The 16,080-nt window shown below is 41.2% G+C and overlaps 8 protein-coding genes across 8 annotated transcripts; 6 read left to right on the top strand and 2 right to left on the bottom strand. All coding sequences in view use genetic code 12, as the record gives it.

Moving 5' to 3' along the window:
• Positions 1 to 145: 145 nt before the first annotated feature.
• CANMA_005055 (40S ribosomal eS4 domain-containing protein) lies at positions 146 to 2,887 on the top strand (the record flags this gene model as incomplete). Its single annotated transcript, XM_051817397.1, has 2 exons — positions 146 to 1,926; positions 2,065 to 2,887. The coding sequence occupies 2 exons, from the start codon at positions 146 to 148 to the stop codon at positions 2,885 to 2,887; spliced, it is 2,604 nt and encodes an 867-aa protein (XP_051669362.1).
• A 24-nt stretch (positions 2,888 to 2,911) lies between these two features.
• MTR2 (Mtr2p) lies at positions 2,912 to 3,494 on the bottom strand (the record flags this gene model as incomplete). Its single annotated transcript, XM_051817396.1, has 2 exons — positions 2,912 to 3,414; positions 3,479 to 3,494. 2 exons carry the CDS (start codon positions 3,492 to 3,494, stop codon positions 2,912 to 2,914), a joined length of 519 nt encoding a protein of 172 aa, XP_051669361.1.
• A 467-nt stretch (positions 3,495 to 3,961) lies between these two features.
• Positions 3,962 to 5,204, top strand: CANMA_005053 (pre-mRNA-splicing factor SLT11; the record flags this gene model as incomplete). The annotated part of the gene is made up of 2 exons (XM_051817395.1): positions 3,962 to 4,097; positions 4,390 to 5,204. 2 exons carry the CDS (start codon positions 3,962 to 3,964, stop codon positions 5,202 to 5,204), a joined length of 951 nt encoding a protein of 316 aa, XP_051669360.1.
• Positions 5,205 to 6,197: 993 nt separating this feature from the next.
• On the top strand, positions 6,198 to 7,937 carry PSO2 (Pso2p; the record flags this gene model as incomplete). Its single annotated transcript, XM_051817394.1, has 1 exon — positions 6,198 to 7,937. One exon carries the CDS (start codon positions 6,198 to 6,200, stop codon positions 7,935 to 7,937), a length of 1,740 nt encoding a protein of 579 aa, XP_051669359.1.
• An 11-nt stretch (positions 7,938 to 7,948) lies between these two features.
• Positions 7,949 to 8,284, bottom strand: RPC11 (DNA-directed RNA polymerase III core subunit; the record flags this gene model as incomplete). The annotated part of the gene is made up of 1 exon (XM_051817392.1): positions 7,949 to 8,284. One exon carries the CDS (start codon positions 8,282 to 8,284, stop codon positions 7,949 to 7,951), a length of 336 nt encoding a protein of 111 aa, XP_051669358.1.
• A 138-nt stretch (positions 8,285 to 8,422) lies between these two features.
• CANMA_005050 (origin recognition complex subunit 2) lies at positions 8,423 to 10,498 on the top strand (the record flags this gene model as incomplete). Its single annotated transcript, XM_051817391.1, has 1 exon — positions 8,423 to 10,498. The coding sequence occupies one exon, from the start codon at positions 8,423 to 8,425 to the stop codon at positions 10,496 to 10,498; it is 2,076 nt and encodes a 691-aa protein (XP_051669357.1).
• A 246-nt stretch (positions 10,499 to 10,744) lies between these two features.
• On the top strand, positions 10,745 to 13,141 carry AKL1 (serine/threonine protein kinase; the record flags this gene model as incomplete). The annotated part of the gene is made up of 1 exon (XM_051817390.1): positions 10,745 to 13,141. One exon carries the CDS (start codon positions 10,745 to 10,747, stop codon positions 13,139 to 13,141), a length of 2,397 nt encoding a protein of 798 aa, XP_051669356.1.
• A 132-nt stretch (positions 13,142 to 13,273) lies between these two features.
• Positions 13,274 to 16,063, top strand: CANMA_005048 (tetratricopeptide repeat-containing protein; the record flags this gene model as incomplete). Its single annotated transcript, XM_051817389.1, has 1 exon — positions 13,274 to 16,063. One exon carries the CDS (start codon positions 13,274 to 13,276, stop codon positions 16,061 to 16,063), a length of 2,790 nt encoding a protein of 929 aa, XP_051669355.1.
• Positions 16,064 to 16,080: the final 17 nt, after the last annotated feature.

The raw sequence follows: 16,080 nt of genomic DNA, 5'->3' as shown, positions 1-16,080 counted from the left end.
TAGATTGAAATTCACGTATATTTTTCATTTTCGGATCGTAGCGGGCACTCTGTCACAAAACGCTGATTACAACAAAAAAAATAAAATCAAAAAAAATAAGTTGGGGACACCATATCAATAAACACAACTAGAAAACAAGCGAGCCATGTCAGACGAAGAACAGTTCTACTCTGACCAAGAAGCATCTACCACGGTAGGCATTGATGCAGCTGCAGTTGAAGACGAGGATGACAAAACATTGAAAGATTCGCCACCACTACCTTCAAGGGAACCAATTCAATCATGTTTACATATAGACCAAGAGACAATAACCTCCGAAGCTGATCCCAATGCTATTTCTAAATTGGACGAAATACTGCACTCATACAACAAGTCAGCATCAAACTATCTCCTTCAATCGAAACACAAGATATTGTCAATCAAGTTTCATGACAAGAATAGCAGCACACAACGGTCGATCGAATCCGGAACACAAGACACACGAAGAACATTCAATCAGATAAAGAGTGCTGTGAGTGTTGCTGGTACCCAGTACAATATTGATTGGGATTTTTGGACATCAGTTGTTGAAAATTATGATGAGATTGTTGAAAAGGAGCCCGACCAGTTGAGCAATTCGATAAATCAAGGGATACCCAATGAAATCAGGGGTATAATTTGGCAAATCATTACCAAGTCAAAGGATTCAAACTTGGAGGACTTTTACCACTCGTTGAAACTAGAGGTTTCCGTCCATGAAAAGGCAATTAAGCGGGACTTGACCCGAACAAGCTTTTATACAAACATTGACGAGTTTGATAAAACTGACGCATTATTTAACGTGATCAAAGCGTATTCATTGTACGACCCCGATGTAGGATACACTCAGGGGATGATTTTCATTGCCGTGCCATTGATTATGAACATGTCTGAGAGTGAATGCTTTTGTCTACTAGTAATGCTTATGAAGGAGTACCAGTTGAGGGATTTGTTTTGCCCCGGAATGAAAGGGTTGCACTTGTTATTGTATGAATTTGACTGCTTGTTGGCAAGGTATTGCCCAGTGTTGTACAACCATCTAGTCAAACAAGGCATCAAGTCATCGATGTATGCTAGCCAATGGTTTCTCACATTTTTCGCTTACAAGTTCCCGCTTAATATAGTGTTGCGGATATACGATAGTATAATAACTCAAGGTATGGAGTCAATCTTAAAATTTGCCGTCAATTTAATGATTCAAAATGAGGATAACTTGCTAAATTTGAATTTTGACAAGTTGTTGCAATTTCTCAAGGACAAGATGTTTAATGTCTATGTGAGCCCCGAGTTTATTGACATTAAAGATGATGCAAGGTCAACCAAGCTCAAGCAATTTCTCACCAGAGGAAAGTCGTCTCAAGCGCCTCTTTCACACATTGGCCCTTTGTCATACTACAGATTGGACGATTTAGTGCTCGATTCAATGAAAATCAACATTGACCCTGTAGAGCTTGCCAAGTTTGAACTACATTTCAACAAGTACTATGACGATGAAAAGCTAAAGTTGAAGGATATCAGCCACATGAATAGTGAAAATGGCAAACTTCGTAAAACACTAAAGACGTTGGAGTTTCAATACGCAAATTTAAACCGTGACCATCTCGATATTGTACAAAAGATGGTTGATTTGAAAGTGACTTTGCCTGAAATTGTAAACGAAACCCAGGAGACACAAGAGAGCATTGCCAAGTTGAAAGAGGATATTGCCAGAGTAGAATCTAAAATGGGAGAAGAATCACCAGAAGTCATTATCCCAAGCTCTATCGAAGACCAAATCCAAAACTTATTGCAGATAAATCTAAAAGAGGTGGAGGCAACAGCTAACTTAGAGGATGAGTTGGCAACTTTGATGGAACAAGACCGTGAATTGGACCAACAGTTGAAGAACCTGCATAGAGGAAGCACATGGTTTAAATGGAATAAATAAATAAATGTATCTTGTCACGTGATCAAAAATACATGTAGGTCTATAACCCTCACCTCAACTCTATGCACTGAAGTAAAAGAAAAAAAAAAATAACCAAACCGAAATTTTTCATTGCATAGCACAACCACACCAAACGAATCATCAAACATGGGAAGAGGTCCAAAGAAACACTTGAAGAGATTAGCAGCTCCATCTCACTGGATGTTGGACAAATTGTCCGGTACCTACGCTCCAAAATCATCAGCTGGTCCACACAAATTGAGAGAATCATTACCATTGATTGTCTTTTTGAGAAACAGATTGAAGTATGCTCTTAACGGTAGGGAAGTCAAGGCTATCTTGATGCAACAACACGTTCAAGTTGACGGTAAAGTCAGAACCGACTCTACTTTCCCAGCTGGTTTCATGGATGTCATCACTTTGGAAGCCACCAATGAAAACTTTAGATTGATTTACGATGTCAAAGGTAGATTCGCTGTCCACAGAATCTCTGCTGAAGAAGCTACTTACAAATTGGGTAAAGTCAAGAAAGTCCAATTGGGTAAAAAGGGAGTCCCATACGTTGTCACCCACGACGGTAGAACCATCAGATACCCAGATCCATTGATTAAGGTCAACGACTCAGTCAAGATTGATTTGGCTACTGGAAAAATCACCGATTTCTTGAAATTCGACACTGGTAAATTGGTTATGGTTACCGGTGGTAGAAACTTGGGACGTATTGGTGTTATTGTACACAGAGAAAAACACGAAGGAGGTTTCGATTTGGTTCACATCAAGGATGCTTTGGAAAACACTTTCGTCACCAGATTGAACAACGTTTTCGTTATTGGTGAAGAACACGGTAAGCCATGGGTTTCATTGCCAAAGGGTAAAGGTATTAAGTTATCTATTACTGAAGAAAGAGACAGAAGAAGAGCTCAACAAGGTCTTATCGCTTAAGTAGATTCCTAATTTGTACATTATTCAAACTATAAAAGTTGTGTCCTTGGGCACATATGTAAATCTATAATCAAGGCTATTGATAACCTCTGGCGCATTGATGTTGCTGTCAATGACCAAATTTCCATTGACGCCAAACCATGACCCCCATATAGACCTTGACGTTTTGACAATGGAGTTTTCCTGTATCAAATCGGCAGACTCTCCCAATCTATTCTTTCCACCTTGGTCAAACTTGACTCTTGCTGCGAAATTGATGATGAATGTGTTGGTTCCTGGTATCAAATGGCAATCAAAACTGGTCAACTGGTGAGATGAATTGGGCATGCTCAACCACTTTTTCTGGAACTGTAGCTTGGCGTCCTCCACAGGCGTGGGTACAAGAGGTGTGCCATTGACAATTATAGCCGCATCTCGTTTTAAACTTGAGCCAAACTGAGTAGCATATGATTCGATATTGGTGTACGATTGACCCGCCGAGTTGTACTGAGCGTCCAAGGACGTTAAAAAGTTTTTGAGAAATGCATCTATTGGTTGCGCTGATGAAGTTAGTGATGATCGAATGGTGTTGATAAAGACATTAAAACATACTTATATCCTGGTTCATGGTTTGAGTTGTGGTCTTCTGTTGCCAAATGAGTTTTTCATAGAAGAAAAAAGAAAAAAAGATGGAATCGTAATGAGTCGTGCGTGTGTGGTTCTATACAGGATTTGGTGAGAACTATGTCGAAATTTGCCACATCAGTACACTTCTACAGCTAATAGAACAGCATAAGACTGTTATTAGAGCTATCACGAGGCTAGCATGAGCTACATATCCCCTATATGCCCCCGAGGCTCCTCGGTAGCCTCGAAAGATGACGTTTATGCACGTTATCCTAAATCACAATAAAATAGCAATCGATGTTTACCATGCAGGATTTTTGCTGCCAATTTCAAAATAGACTTGAAAACAAACGATGGTGTTGATAACAAACTATATAAAGGAGGTTATTTCCTCATGGTCCAACTTTGGTTGGTCCTATTCCACATCTAATCAGATACACAAACCACCTAAAGTATACATTATTCACAATGCCAAACAAAGAAGAAGTAAAAGGAATTGCATCATCAGTTGCTGGTTCAATTGTCGGTAACAAGGTTGCTGATAAGGCACATCTCGGTGGAACCGGTCACATCGCTGCTGGAATTCTAGGAGGAATTGGTGGTGGTGAAGCTGAACAAAAAGTAGAAGAGAAGAAGTAGTTAGTTTTAATGAATGGAATTACGATTGATAAATTGTTGTAGTCTCGAATATTTGTCTCATCTTTTGATTTTATACTGCTCAGAGAGTGCACATTTGTCCTACAGTAAAGCCTTTGATAATAATAAGGTAGCGCACTTTTCATTCAACCCATCACAATTTCAACTAGACCATTCCTAAGCAACCATGAGTACTGATAGGTTCTTTGTGTGCTCCACATGTCTTGGCCCAAACAAGTTCATCAAAATGGTGAGGCAAGAGAATGGAGAGGCTTGCAAACAGTGCACTCGACCTTTTACTGTATACCGATGGAGAAATGATGCAGCGTCATCACAACAAATTAAAACTGTCATATGTTATACTTGTTCTCGAGCCAAGAATGCTTGCCAGGTCTGTCTTTTGGATAAGGATTACCGGATACCGACAGATCTACGAGACACTGCTTTGAAAATGGCAGGCTTGGAGCTGGTTTCGCTACTAAAATCACTGACAAATAAAGAGGTGAAGGCAATAATGGCTGACAAATTGGAAAAGTCACTAGACCTGAATCAAAATAGCCAGAGAGCAAAGGAGCTATTATCAAGGTTAGCGGAAAAGGTCAACAATGGAGAAGTCACGTCTGCCTCCATTGCATCCGAAGTTAAACAAGACATCCCAATTTCCAAATTGATCAAGAACCTACCATTTGGAAACCTGTTGGAAGCTGTCAAGTATCCAAAACTCACTACGTTTTTCGTTTTTGGCTTCCCGTCGGATCTTCCTCAGTATTTGTTTTCTAAATATTGTTCAGAGTTCGGCAAAGTGCAGAGTCTTGTATTAAACCACGACTCTCGATGCGGCTTTGTTATATTCCAAGACCGGGTCTCTGCTGAGAGATTCGCAGAATCGGTGAATTCAAATGGATTGAATAAAAACAAGAAAACGGCAGGACTTTTAGAGCTAGATAACTATCCGATGAGGGTGTGTTTTGGCAAGCAGAAACCATTGGGAAGAACGAATGAAGATAAGAAGCAATTAAAAGCGGTCGTGAGTAAAGTGATGAGGCAATTAGCAGAGAAGGACCTGAAAGCTTGAACATGAAATAAGTATAGCTTTACGGAAATAGTCCCTTTGCAGTAAATAAACCTGCAATGTATTGCTCTTATTGTTACAAAACCTCATCTCTCTAAATGAATGTCTTCCTGAATACAACCAACGAAGTATACAAATAACAGCCTTTGAAAATGCTGTTACGCTTCAACTCTGATCAGAAAAATTTACGAGCGCAAAAAAAACCACCACTACCAAGAGGGTAAACAAACCCCAATGAAATTAGAGTCTTATTTCTGCGCTTTAGTCGTGGCTTTATCCACTCCCATCTTGATCATTCTTTTGAGACTCTTAATTGTTTCACCGTTCGTTCAATCACCCAAACACATAGGCAAAAAGAGATCAATCAAACACTTGACAGGCAAACATGTTTCGATATTTTTGGGCTCAGGCGGCCACACAGGGGAAATGATTAAGCTTCTATCCGGATTGGACATGAAAAATCTCAAGCGGACTTGGATATACTCATCAGGAGATAGGGCATCGCAACATCGTGCTCATTCGGAGGAACAACAAACTTACAACAACGACAATGGTCGATACATACTAATCCCAAGAGCTAGAGCGGTGGGACAGTCTTATATTTCGTCTATACCAACAACTTTATTTTCGATAATTGTATCCGCCATAAAACTAGCACGCCACTCTCCCGATGTGATTTTATTGAACGGTCCTGGCACATGCATTCCTATCGCCTACATGCTATTTCTGTTCAAATTGTTAGGTCTCAACCATACAAAGATCATCTATGTGGAGAGTTTAGCCAGAACCAAAAGATTGAGCCTCACCGGAAGACTAATAATGCCTATTTCAGATCGTTTTATTGTGCAGTGGGGTGCATTATACACTCAATATAGTCGTGCCGAATTTTACGGCATGCTAATGTAAAAGTGTTTCGCTACCCAATATTTGGGCCGCAAAAAAAATAAGAGAGATACTTTGCAACGCGTGGAAGACCACCCCCTATTGCAATCAAGAATGGCACTGGGAAGCACATTTGATGGTGAAATTCGAGAAATACCAGGCGTATATGTTGACAACTTCAGCTACAAAGGAGAGGTGTTCTTCCTCACCCATAGTCACCTGGATCATCTAAAGGGCCTATTGTCAAATTCGTTTTGCAGTCGCGTGTACTGTTCTCAATTGACCAAGGATATCATTGCGCTAGAAGGCCGATATGGTGACAAATTGCGGTACTTGCTGGTCAGGGAGTATAACCAGCCGTTTGAAGTGCAGACATTTTACCAGACAGTGACGGTGACGATGTTGGAGACATATCATTGTCCTGGGTCATCTATGTTTTTATTCGAATGTGCCAATGGCATCTCATGTCTAGCAACTGGCGACATAAGAGCAGAAGAGTGGTGGGTTTCCTCACTCATTAAGAATCGGTATTTGTTCCCATATATCACAGGGTTAAAGAAGCTCGACCAAATTTATCTTGACACCACTTTTTCATGTCGTGGAGAGCCATATATCTCAATAATGCCCAACAGTGAAGGAATCATGGCATTGATAGAGTTCCTAAAGCTTTACCCGATTGACAAATATATTGAATTTAGCTTTATTGACGCAGTATCAGGGTCGGAGGAGGTATGGCTCCAAGTACTCGATCATTTTAATGGTACACTTGATGCTGATTCAACAATAATTCAACGGCTAAAGTTGCTAAAGTATGAAGATAAGGACACGAGTCCAACGTTCATTGGCCCGATGATTTTCAATGTAGGAAATTTATACAAAGACGTCCCCCTTATGATTACGATTAAACATGCTATCGACTTTAATATAGTGGACTACGCAGGGTTTTGTCTACCAAAAAGACTTTGCGATGTCGATGCATCGAATCTCACCTTGCTTCGCATGCTAGACACGGGACATCAGGTCTATTCATACGAGGGGAATGCATGGCTTCTACCGTTGGATGGGGAAGAGCTACTACCCACAAACCTATTGCTTATGTTTTCTCGCCATTCATCCTACAAAGAGTCAATCGAGTTTGTAAGACTATTTAAGCCGAAGCTGGTTTTCCCGTGCGTCGCATCGAAAACCTCCTGGCTAAATGGATTCACAGTGGGTAGAGTTTTTGGCCATGTTTGCTCATCATCAGATCACTTGTTTGATGTTGAAAATTTCAAGAAATTCGGGCATCCACCACGCATAGTGTTTGAGCGTCCAGTATCAAAAATAAATCGTTGGTCGTTTGCCGAATGCAAAAAGGAAGTTAACTTTGTCAAGGACTTTATCACCAGGCCAAAGCCATTCAAGGGCCAGATGAAGTTGATAAACAGCCAGGATTACCATACAGCTCATGAGTCATGGTGTCAGGATTTCAAATTACAGTCAATTATAGCAGGTAGAGGCGAGGAAAAATATAAACGAATCATCAATTATCATTTAAATAAGGACCTAAATCTAATTGTTTCCACCGTGCAGGGCCAACGCAATCACAAATTTGGGCCAGACACAGATACTGAGTCAGTATGCTCCACCGATTATGACACGGATACCCTGATGTCAACTGAAAACTCCGTGGTTGCTTCCAGTTGTGTATTTGAAAAGTCCTTTTCAGAAGCCCAACCAACGCCTGCTTGTAACTTTCTATCACCTGGGCTAAATCTTCATAAAATTGCTGAAATATCAGACGCCATTCGTTCAGATAGGAGATCCTGGAACTCCTTTAAGCTCAAATCGGTCAAACCCAAAACACGTCGATAGAGTATAATCCACTAATTTTCTTTCCACCTGTGTCCACACTTGACACATTTGTAGAACGTAGTCATTGGTTCATCTGCACTTCTAATTTGTAGTTGGAAAAAGTAGGCTTTGTCTCCACCGCAGGAGTCAATAGGACACTGGGCGGCTGTTTGGTCAACATTGTCCCATGTGCCCTCTCCACCTAAAACATCATCAACCTCTTTTCGATGCAATTTTTTACGATCGTACATCAGCAAGCCAGAAATTTTAAACTCATACGGGCAAGTCGAGCAATAGAATCGGTTGTTATTGTCATCACCGGGTGATATCATAAGCATATTAGAACAGTTAGGGCAGAACGTTAGCATCTTGATGAGATAATGATGAGATGTCTTTTGGCCATGAGAAATTTCAAAATCAAAGGAAAAAGAGAACAGAAAAACAGAAAAACAGAAAAGAACGCACTCCAAGTCCCTTGTTAATACCTACTCAATTATCTATATTCAATGTCACATGTACAAAATGGCACTCCTACGAGATCCCCGTCAAAGAGAAAAGAAATAATTGATTCATTGGCTACGGCTAGTAGGATTCCCATCCTCTCGCCGGTGAAAACTCCGAACGGACGTGCAGGGTTACGATCCCCAGAAAAGAGGACTAATGCAGACTTGGACAAGTCCGCGAGAAAAAAGGCACATCAAACCTTGTACGATAAATTGATGAATGACGAGCTAGATTCGGATGACTTTCTTGATAAGCAGGATAGGAAATTGGCCGAGAATATTATACGACTGTCGCGAAATGAACCTGCAAATGAAGATGCTGACGCAGATAGGAATTATGGCAGTGATGTAGAGCTAGAGCTTGACTTGACTGCTGTGTCTAAAAAGGGAAGGCGGATTAAAAGAAGATACAGCGAAAAGGACTTTGATGATGAGCATGAAGTCATGTCTGACTCAGAAGTTCTGGAAGAAAGTCTTGGTGATAGTGATAGCGAATCTGAAGACTCTGCATCAAAACAATTTTCATCACTATCCAAGAGGTTGGGTGCACATACATACAAAACAAGAACACAAAAAGATTCAAATGGAAAGAGGAGAAGGATAGGAAGCCAAGGTGTCGCAGAAAAAGTCAAAAGTATTTTCCACCAAGATGATGAACTCTTCGATCAAGACTCTGCCGCTGATTTCGAACTGCCGCCTCCAGTGGTGCCAAACGTGCCCAAAAAGTCATTTGCCAATTTGTTAATCAGTCAATACTCGGATAGAACTAGAGTACCCATTGTCAGCGGAATTAATGCCAAAGATAATGATCGATCGAGACAACCAGAAAAGTTTGAACCCTTGCCAGTTCCCGATTTAGATGCCGAGGGGCATATAAGAGACGATTCGTACCTAGAAAAGTATTTCAATGGAAAAGACCCCTCCAGGGTTAACCAAGAAAGATTGTTGGACGAAAAAGTGTTTTCCATGGAAGGGCCAGAAGGTTATTTTGAACAGCTTCACAGGAGGTTTAGAGTAAACGCAAAGTCTCTAATTGCAGTTGCTCCTCATGTCAGCGAAAGGGAATTTGATAGGGCAATCCACTTGAGTGAAAAGATAAGCGAAAATCAAAAGAGGAAGCTCTTTGATTTGCATAAGCTATTATTCAACCAGTGGTGCTTCGAGTTGAGTCAAAGTTACAATTTGATGTTTTACGGTGTAGGATCGAAGTTGAAGGTGCTCAACGATTTTGCTGAAAACTATTTTGGTGGTTGGTGGGATGATATTTTTGGCGGTGTACCGCCCAGGGCCTTAGTGGTTAATGGGTACAATCCCAATGTTGACTTCAAGGCAATCGCGCTACAAGTGGCGTCGGTCATTCTACCTGGAGAAGAAAGCATATTTCCCAAGCATGTTTCGGAAACTGTGCCGTTTCTAGTAGATCAGATGGAGAGAAGAAGGAAACTGTTACCTACTGGCAAAATACTAAAACCCAAGTTGTTGATGGTGGTGCATAACTTAGATGGAGAGGCGTTTAGAACAGACAAGATTCAGGGGTTGTTTGCTCAGTTGATGAGTATTCCCGAAATTTGGGTAGTATCGTCCATCGACCACATCAACGCTCCCCTTCTTTGGGACCTGTCAAAGTCAAAAAGCATGAATTTGATTTGGCATGACTTGACAACTTACCATACTTACTCCATCGAGACATCATTCAAGGACGTGTTGAGCATGGGTAAATCAAAGCAGTATATTGGCAGTCTAGGAGCTAAGTTTGTCTTGAGATCCTTAACTGATAATCACCGCCACTTGTACAAGATCTTACTCGCAGATCAGTTAAGCAATATGGAAGATGCTGCCTCCTCAAAGGGCTTGGGATTGAAAGGGTCGGTTAAATTTGGAGTAGATTTGAAATCTTTGTACCATCAGTGCTTGGATGAATTCATCGTGTCGAATGAAGTCACATTCAGAACATTTCTAAAAGAGTATGTTGACCATAAAATGTGTCAGCTAGTCAAAGATTCGTCAGGTTTGGAGAAAACGTTTATTCCTTTCACGTTTGGTGAGATACACGAACTACAAAAACGAGAGTTTGATTAATAGATGTTGTACGGTGTGCATTTTCCTCTCATTGTAGGAGATTCGAACAGCCTGGCTATTATGTGCCACTCTTTTGATTTTTTCTATTTAAAGTAAACCCTCTCTTTTAGTCCCGCACAAATTTTAAATTCTTTTGTGCCGGAATCTAAAATTAAAACCTCAGATTCAACGGTTCGGCCAAATCAATCAAACACCAAGTGGGCCACTTCATTCAAGTGCAAGCAATCGATCCAGTAATAATTATAAATGAACGTGGCAAGTGTACCCAAGCTTCCCACCGGAAGTAAGTTGCAAGTGGGCAAACACCAAGTTTCCATCGTCAAGTACATATCGGAGGGCGGTTTTGCTCAAATTTATGAAGTCCTTATTGACTACCCCGAAAACGAATCACAAACGGCTTGCTTGAAAAGAGTTATAGTCCCTGATAAGAATGGCTTGGATCAATTGAGAAAAGAGGTTGAAGTCATGAAGTGTTTACGAAGTGCTCGAAGCATTGTATCTTATTACGACTCTCATGCCGCAAGACTAGACAATGTCAACTACCAGGTCTTGGTTCTTATGGAGCTTTGTCCTGGAGGGTCCTTGCTAGATTTTATGAACGCCAGGATCAAGGTTAAGTTGAATGAAGGGGAGATCCTCAAAATCATGTTGGACGTTTGCCAGGGTGTTTACGAAATGCACAGGGCCAAATTGATTCACCGGGACATCAAAATTGAAAACGTTTTGATTAATAAACAAGGGAGTTTTAAATTGTGCGATTTCGGATCTACATCAGTTCCTATTTCTCCTCCACAGGATCAGCAGCAATTCAAATTTATAAGCCACGATATCCTTTATCATACTACGCCTCAGTATCGTTCCCCGGAAATGGTTGATCTTTACCGAGCAAAACCAATTGATGAAAAGGCTGACATCTGGGCTCTTGGATGTTTTCTTTTCAAGTTGTGCTACTACACCACACCTTTTGAAGCTAATGGGGATATAGCACTTTTGCACGCATCATTTCAGTTTCCTCCATCACCTCAGTATTCCGGCGACTTGAAGAATTTGGTGATAATCATGCTTCAGGAGAATCCGTTGTATCGTCCAAATATCGTGCAAGTGTTGATGCTCATTTGTAAATTGTCCAGCATCAAGTTTGAAGCACTTGGATTGAAAGATTTTTATAACCTAGGACCATACAGTTTTGAGGCATTGCAAGAGTATCAGCTTCAAAAGCAAAATCAAGCATTGCAGGAAAAGCAATTGTACATTCAGCAACAACGCATGATGGATCCTATTGAAGCCCACAATCCACTTTTACCTCAAGTTCAACCAGTCAACAATGAGCCAGCGCCGCCAGCACAAAAGAAGAACCCACAAACAGCCAAGCTGGATGAGAATGCAACAGAACCGATAGAGGAGTCTGATGAAAAATCTAATCGTAGAACAGCCACTGATAACAAAGCTAATCCAGAAGTGGTGACATCGCCAAGCTCCACTATGGGGTTCAGTCTGGATGAGAGCGATGGACTTTCAGAACTAGAGCAACTTGATGATGCAGAAGAGAGGTACCCTTCTTTGGAACATATTGACATTTTGGATAAAGCAAACAGTGTATCCTCGAAGGTGTCAAAGGCATCGAGTACTTCTAAATCGGGAGAGCCAGTAGCAGAGTCCGCAACGAAAGTCAAGAGTAACTTACCGCCTAAAATTGAAACCGATACAGAGAAACTAGCAGATGATATATTTGCCAAGAGCAATTCTTCAAACACCCACAACGACGGTTTTTCACTAAGCCAACCACGCGGTGTAGATTCATCAGATACAAAAAGTGGTTACATTTCAGACCCGGCAGGGCGATATACAAGCAGCTATCCTGAGAATAATAATAGCATCATGACTTCCAATACAGGAACCGACTCTCATCTGATTCCTAGGCCCGTCAATTTTACGTCATCAAAGTCTGCAAACTTTATCAACCCCGATGCGCACAAGAACAACAATCCATGGGTCGGAAAAGAAACAAAGAGTGCAGCTCCTGCAGACAGTAACTATCATTCCCTGGCATCTTACTCAAAGGCACCTTGGGTGGATCAACCTACTCTTTCCGAGAAAGGGGCAAATTCCCCAGAGGATGCTCGATCGCCCAATTTATCCTCAAGGCCACAATTTGCTTATCCTAATGCCTCGCAGAACGTAGCTTCTGATTTATCCAATTACAAACCACAGCGGGAGAGAAACTTGATTGACCTTGAAGTTGGTCTCCCTTCTTCCAATTCATCCTCGACCGAATTGGGCTTGAACAACCAGATGCGGTCTAGCCAGAAGAATGAGTCCAATTTATCTCTAATTGATTTGAACATCAACGATGAGAAACAAGAGAAGCAGTTCGAGCATAAGCAGCAAACCACTCTGAAGTCTGAAAAGCCGGTATTCAAAAAACGAATTCCATCTTCTTCAAACCATTCCCAATTGTTTTTACAAGAGGAGGTTATTGATTTCGCATCGGATGATGAGAATATCGACAACGGATCCGATATGAGCAGACTCAAGATTAGAAATTCATTAAAGAAGCCAAAAGGGCGCAAGTCGGGGGAGCTTAAAAGGCCTGATAGTTTACAAGAATCCAAGAAACGTCATTCATTCTTTGGTGGCTCATAGTTGTTATAGATTTAATACGTGATAGAGTTGTATCGTAGTGCAATCGTAGATCATTTTCGCATCACATCATCGAAAGGGGAAAAGAAAGAAAAAAAAAATTAGATGCCTGGGCCCAGGAGTTAACCCACCAAGATGGAATCACTTAAAGCGACCTTGTCCCAACTTGTATTGTTGGTTCCACCAGAATCATTTCAATTGGGAGATGATGAAAGGGTGAATAAGCTCACACAAGCTATTTTGGAAGCCCGTTATGTCGAAATTTTAGAAATCAGTGATTTCAAGGAGATTGCCTGTCTTCCGGTAGCCCAAAGCACTCTTCATCAATATGGAGAATTGCCATTGATTGATGTTCTTAGGAACTTCACTCAAGCGTTAATTGACTCAAGCAAGCAGCTTGTTGGCAAGGATGGTGTCATCGATGCACATATATACGCCATCACATTTTTGCAACTTTTCATACAATCTAACTTCACTGGACCACCAATTAAGATGAGTGCTCATTCACTACTTTTCCCTATTGCTGATGAGCAGAAACTACAATCAGATGCCATCAATGTGCTTAGTGTGGAAGGACAATCGGCGTATGATTTAATGCAGGACCCCGTTTATTTAATTCTTGCCGAATTGATGTTTGAGGCATTAACTGACACTCCCGTTGAAGCTTCAATATTTTCCAAAGATGTGGCGCAACAAACAAAGCAAGTTCTTGATCACACGGAAAAGATTTGCCAGCAAATTGATGATCCTGTCAAGGCGTCGATTACGTGGTGGAAAGCAAGGACTCTACAAGTGCATTCATCAGTTTTATCAGAACCTCTGGGTATTATACTGTCTGTTTGTGGATTATTGTTGGGAACCAATTTGCTAACACATCTTGTTCCTTCAAAGGACTCACCCTCTGGTGTTCAAATGTTGAGTCAAGTGCAATTTGTTCTTGAACAAGCGAGAGTTTATATCCATGCGCAAACGGAGCACGCTTCAATAGCCCCATTGAACAAGGTTATTAATATCACCGGCTTACAGCTACTCCTCTCAGGAGCCAAAGCAAAAAGAACCAAGTTTCAAAAATTCCTTACATCCAACTTGATTGTCTTGGCCAAAAGCAGACAAAATACATTGTATGATGTTAATTTTAATGATGACGCTAATTTGGAAAACTACAAGCTCGATTCTGACCTTTTACTAGAAAGACCGCAATTTGAGTCCTTGGAGAATTTAGATTTGGAAACTGAGAATGAATCAAAGAGAATAAAATTGGACCCCAAAGCTGTCATTGACGAGCTCGCTGAAAATAGGCTCCTCCCATTAGCAATGACTGTTGAAGATATACCGGAAGATTTGAGAGCTCTTGATCCAAATAACCAGCCTGTTTTGGGCAACGTGGACATTCTTCAAATACTTCTAAGGTTGACAGTAATTAGACAAACGACCCCTTCGAATGATGCTTTGGTCGAAGACGAGTTGTTGGCATTGGTGGCACGAATAATCTATTCAGACTCCGAGAGTGGAAACTGGCTTTTGTACTCGAGAGCCCTTTGGGAGAGATCTCTTTTAGAAACAGGAAAATCCAGGACTGTAGAGAGGGGTATTCTACAGATGACGTCATTGATTGAGGAAATTGGGATCAAAATTAGTACACGCCTTTTGCCACAAGCTGAAGAGAGCGACCCAAATACAGTGGCGTCACTGAGACTAAGGTTTATTCACCAATTGCCTTTGTTACCGCAATGGGCCTTGGATGCCAAACTTGCCGAAAAGTACATGTCACTAGGTGTTATCAAGTCGGCCCTTGAAATTTACGAAAGGCTCCATTTGGAAAGCGAGGCAGCTTTGTGCTATGCTGCTATTGGCCATGAGCAAGATGCAGAAAAGATTTTATTTTCAAGAATCAGGGAGCACCCCAAGGATGCGAGAGCCATATCCATTTTGGGAGATCTTAAACAGGATCCGCAATTGTGGGAGAAGGCCTGGCAGGTAGGACACTACGCCAAAGCAAAAGCTTCTTTGTCGAGATACTACTATTCTCCTCCGCCTGGCTCTGGTCTTTCCAAAAACTTGGAATTGGCCATATCGCATATGTATGATTGTTTGCATGTCAACCCATTGAACTACGAAAATTGGTTCTTTTATGGGTGCTGTGGTTTGGAGTCTGGACAATTTGAACTTGCTTCGGAGGCCTTTACAAGGTGTGTATCATTAGACGACAGCAACACGTATGCGTGGTCTAATTTGGCTTCAGCCCTTTTGAAGCTTGACAAGGTAAAGCCCGCATTTAATGCTTTAAAGAAAGCTGTTAGATCCGGTGGTGACAGAAAATCGTGGAAAGTGTATGAAAATTATATGAATGTTGCCATGCAGCTCAACGAATGGAATGATGTATTGATCGCTTACCGTGAGCTCCTTTCTATTAGAAAAGACGAGGGAGATAGTGTGATTGACATACCCGTATTGGAGAAGCTAAGTGAGATTCTTATCACGTCTGAGTTTTCAGAAAGTGGGCAAACGTTGAGTCACTTTCAAAGATCTTGTATTCAACTTATTTGTGAAACCTTGCCGACCTTAATCACATCTTCAGCTCGCTGTTGGAGAATCGTGGCCCGAGTTGAACTTTGGAGGAAACGGCCTTGGGCAGCATTAGATTGCCATGAAAAGGCATACAGGGCTTTGCTTCACAACCCAGAAATAGAGGTTAATGAAGAAGTGTGGAATGAAGTAGTTGATGCATGTGCAGATTTGGTAGGTGCCTTTGAGTCGTTGGGAGAGTTACCCGGAAAACACGGCGCTGGTGATGTGGTCTGTAACGACTGGAAGTACAAAGCCAGAACAACGGTGAGATCTTTGTTGTCCAAGGGTAAGGATATTTGGGAAGACACGCAAGGATGGGAGACTTTACAAACGTTGAAGGAGGATTTAAGAAACTAGATTGTTAATAGAATATA

The sequence above is a fragment of the Candida margitis genome, assembly GCF_024628925.1.
Source record: "Candida margitis strain CBS 14175 chromosome Unknown scaffold61, whole genome shotgun sequence".
In the NCBI taxonomy this organism is placed as follows: Eukaryota; Fungi; Ascomycota; class Pichiomycetes; order Serinales; family Debaryomycetaceae; genus Lodderomyces; species Lodderomyces margitis.
This window is presented reverse-complemented; position numbering and strand designations above follow the sequence as displayed.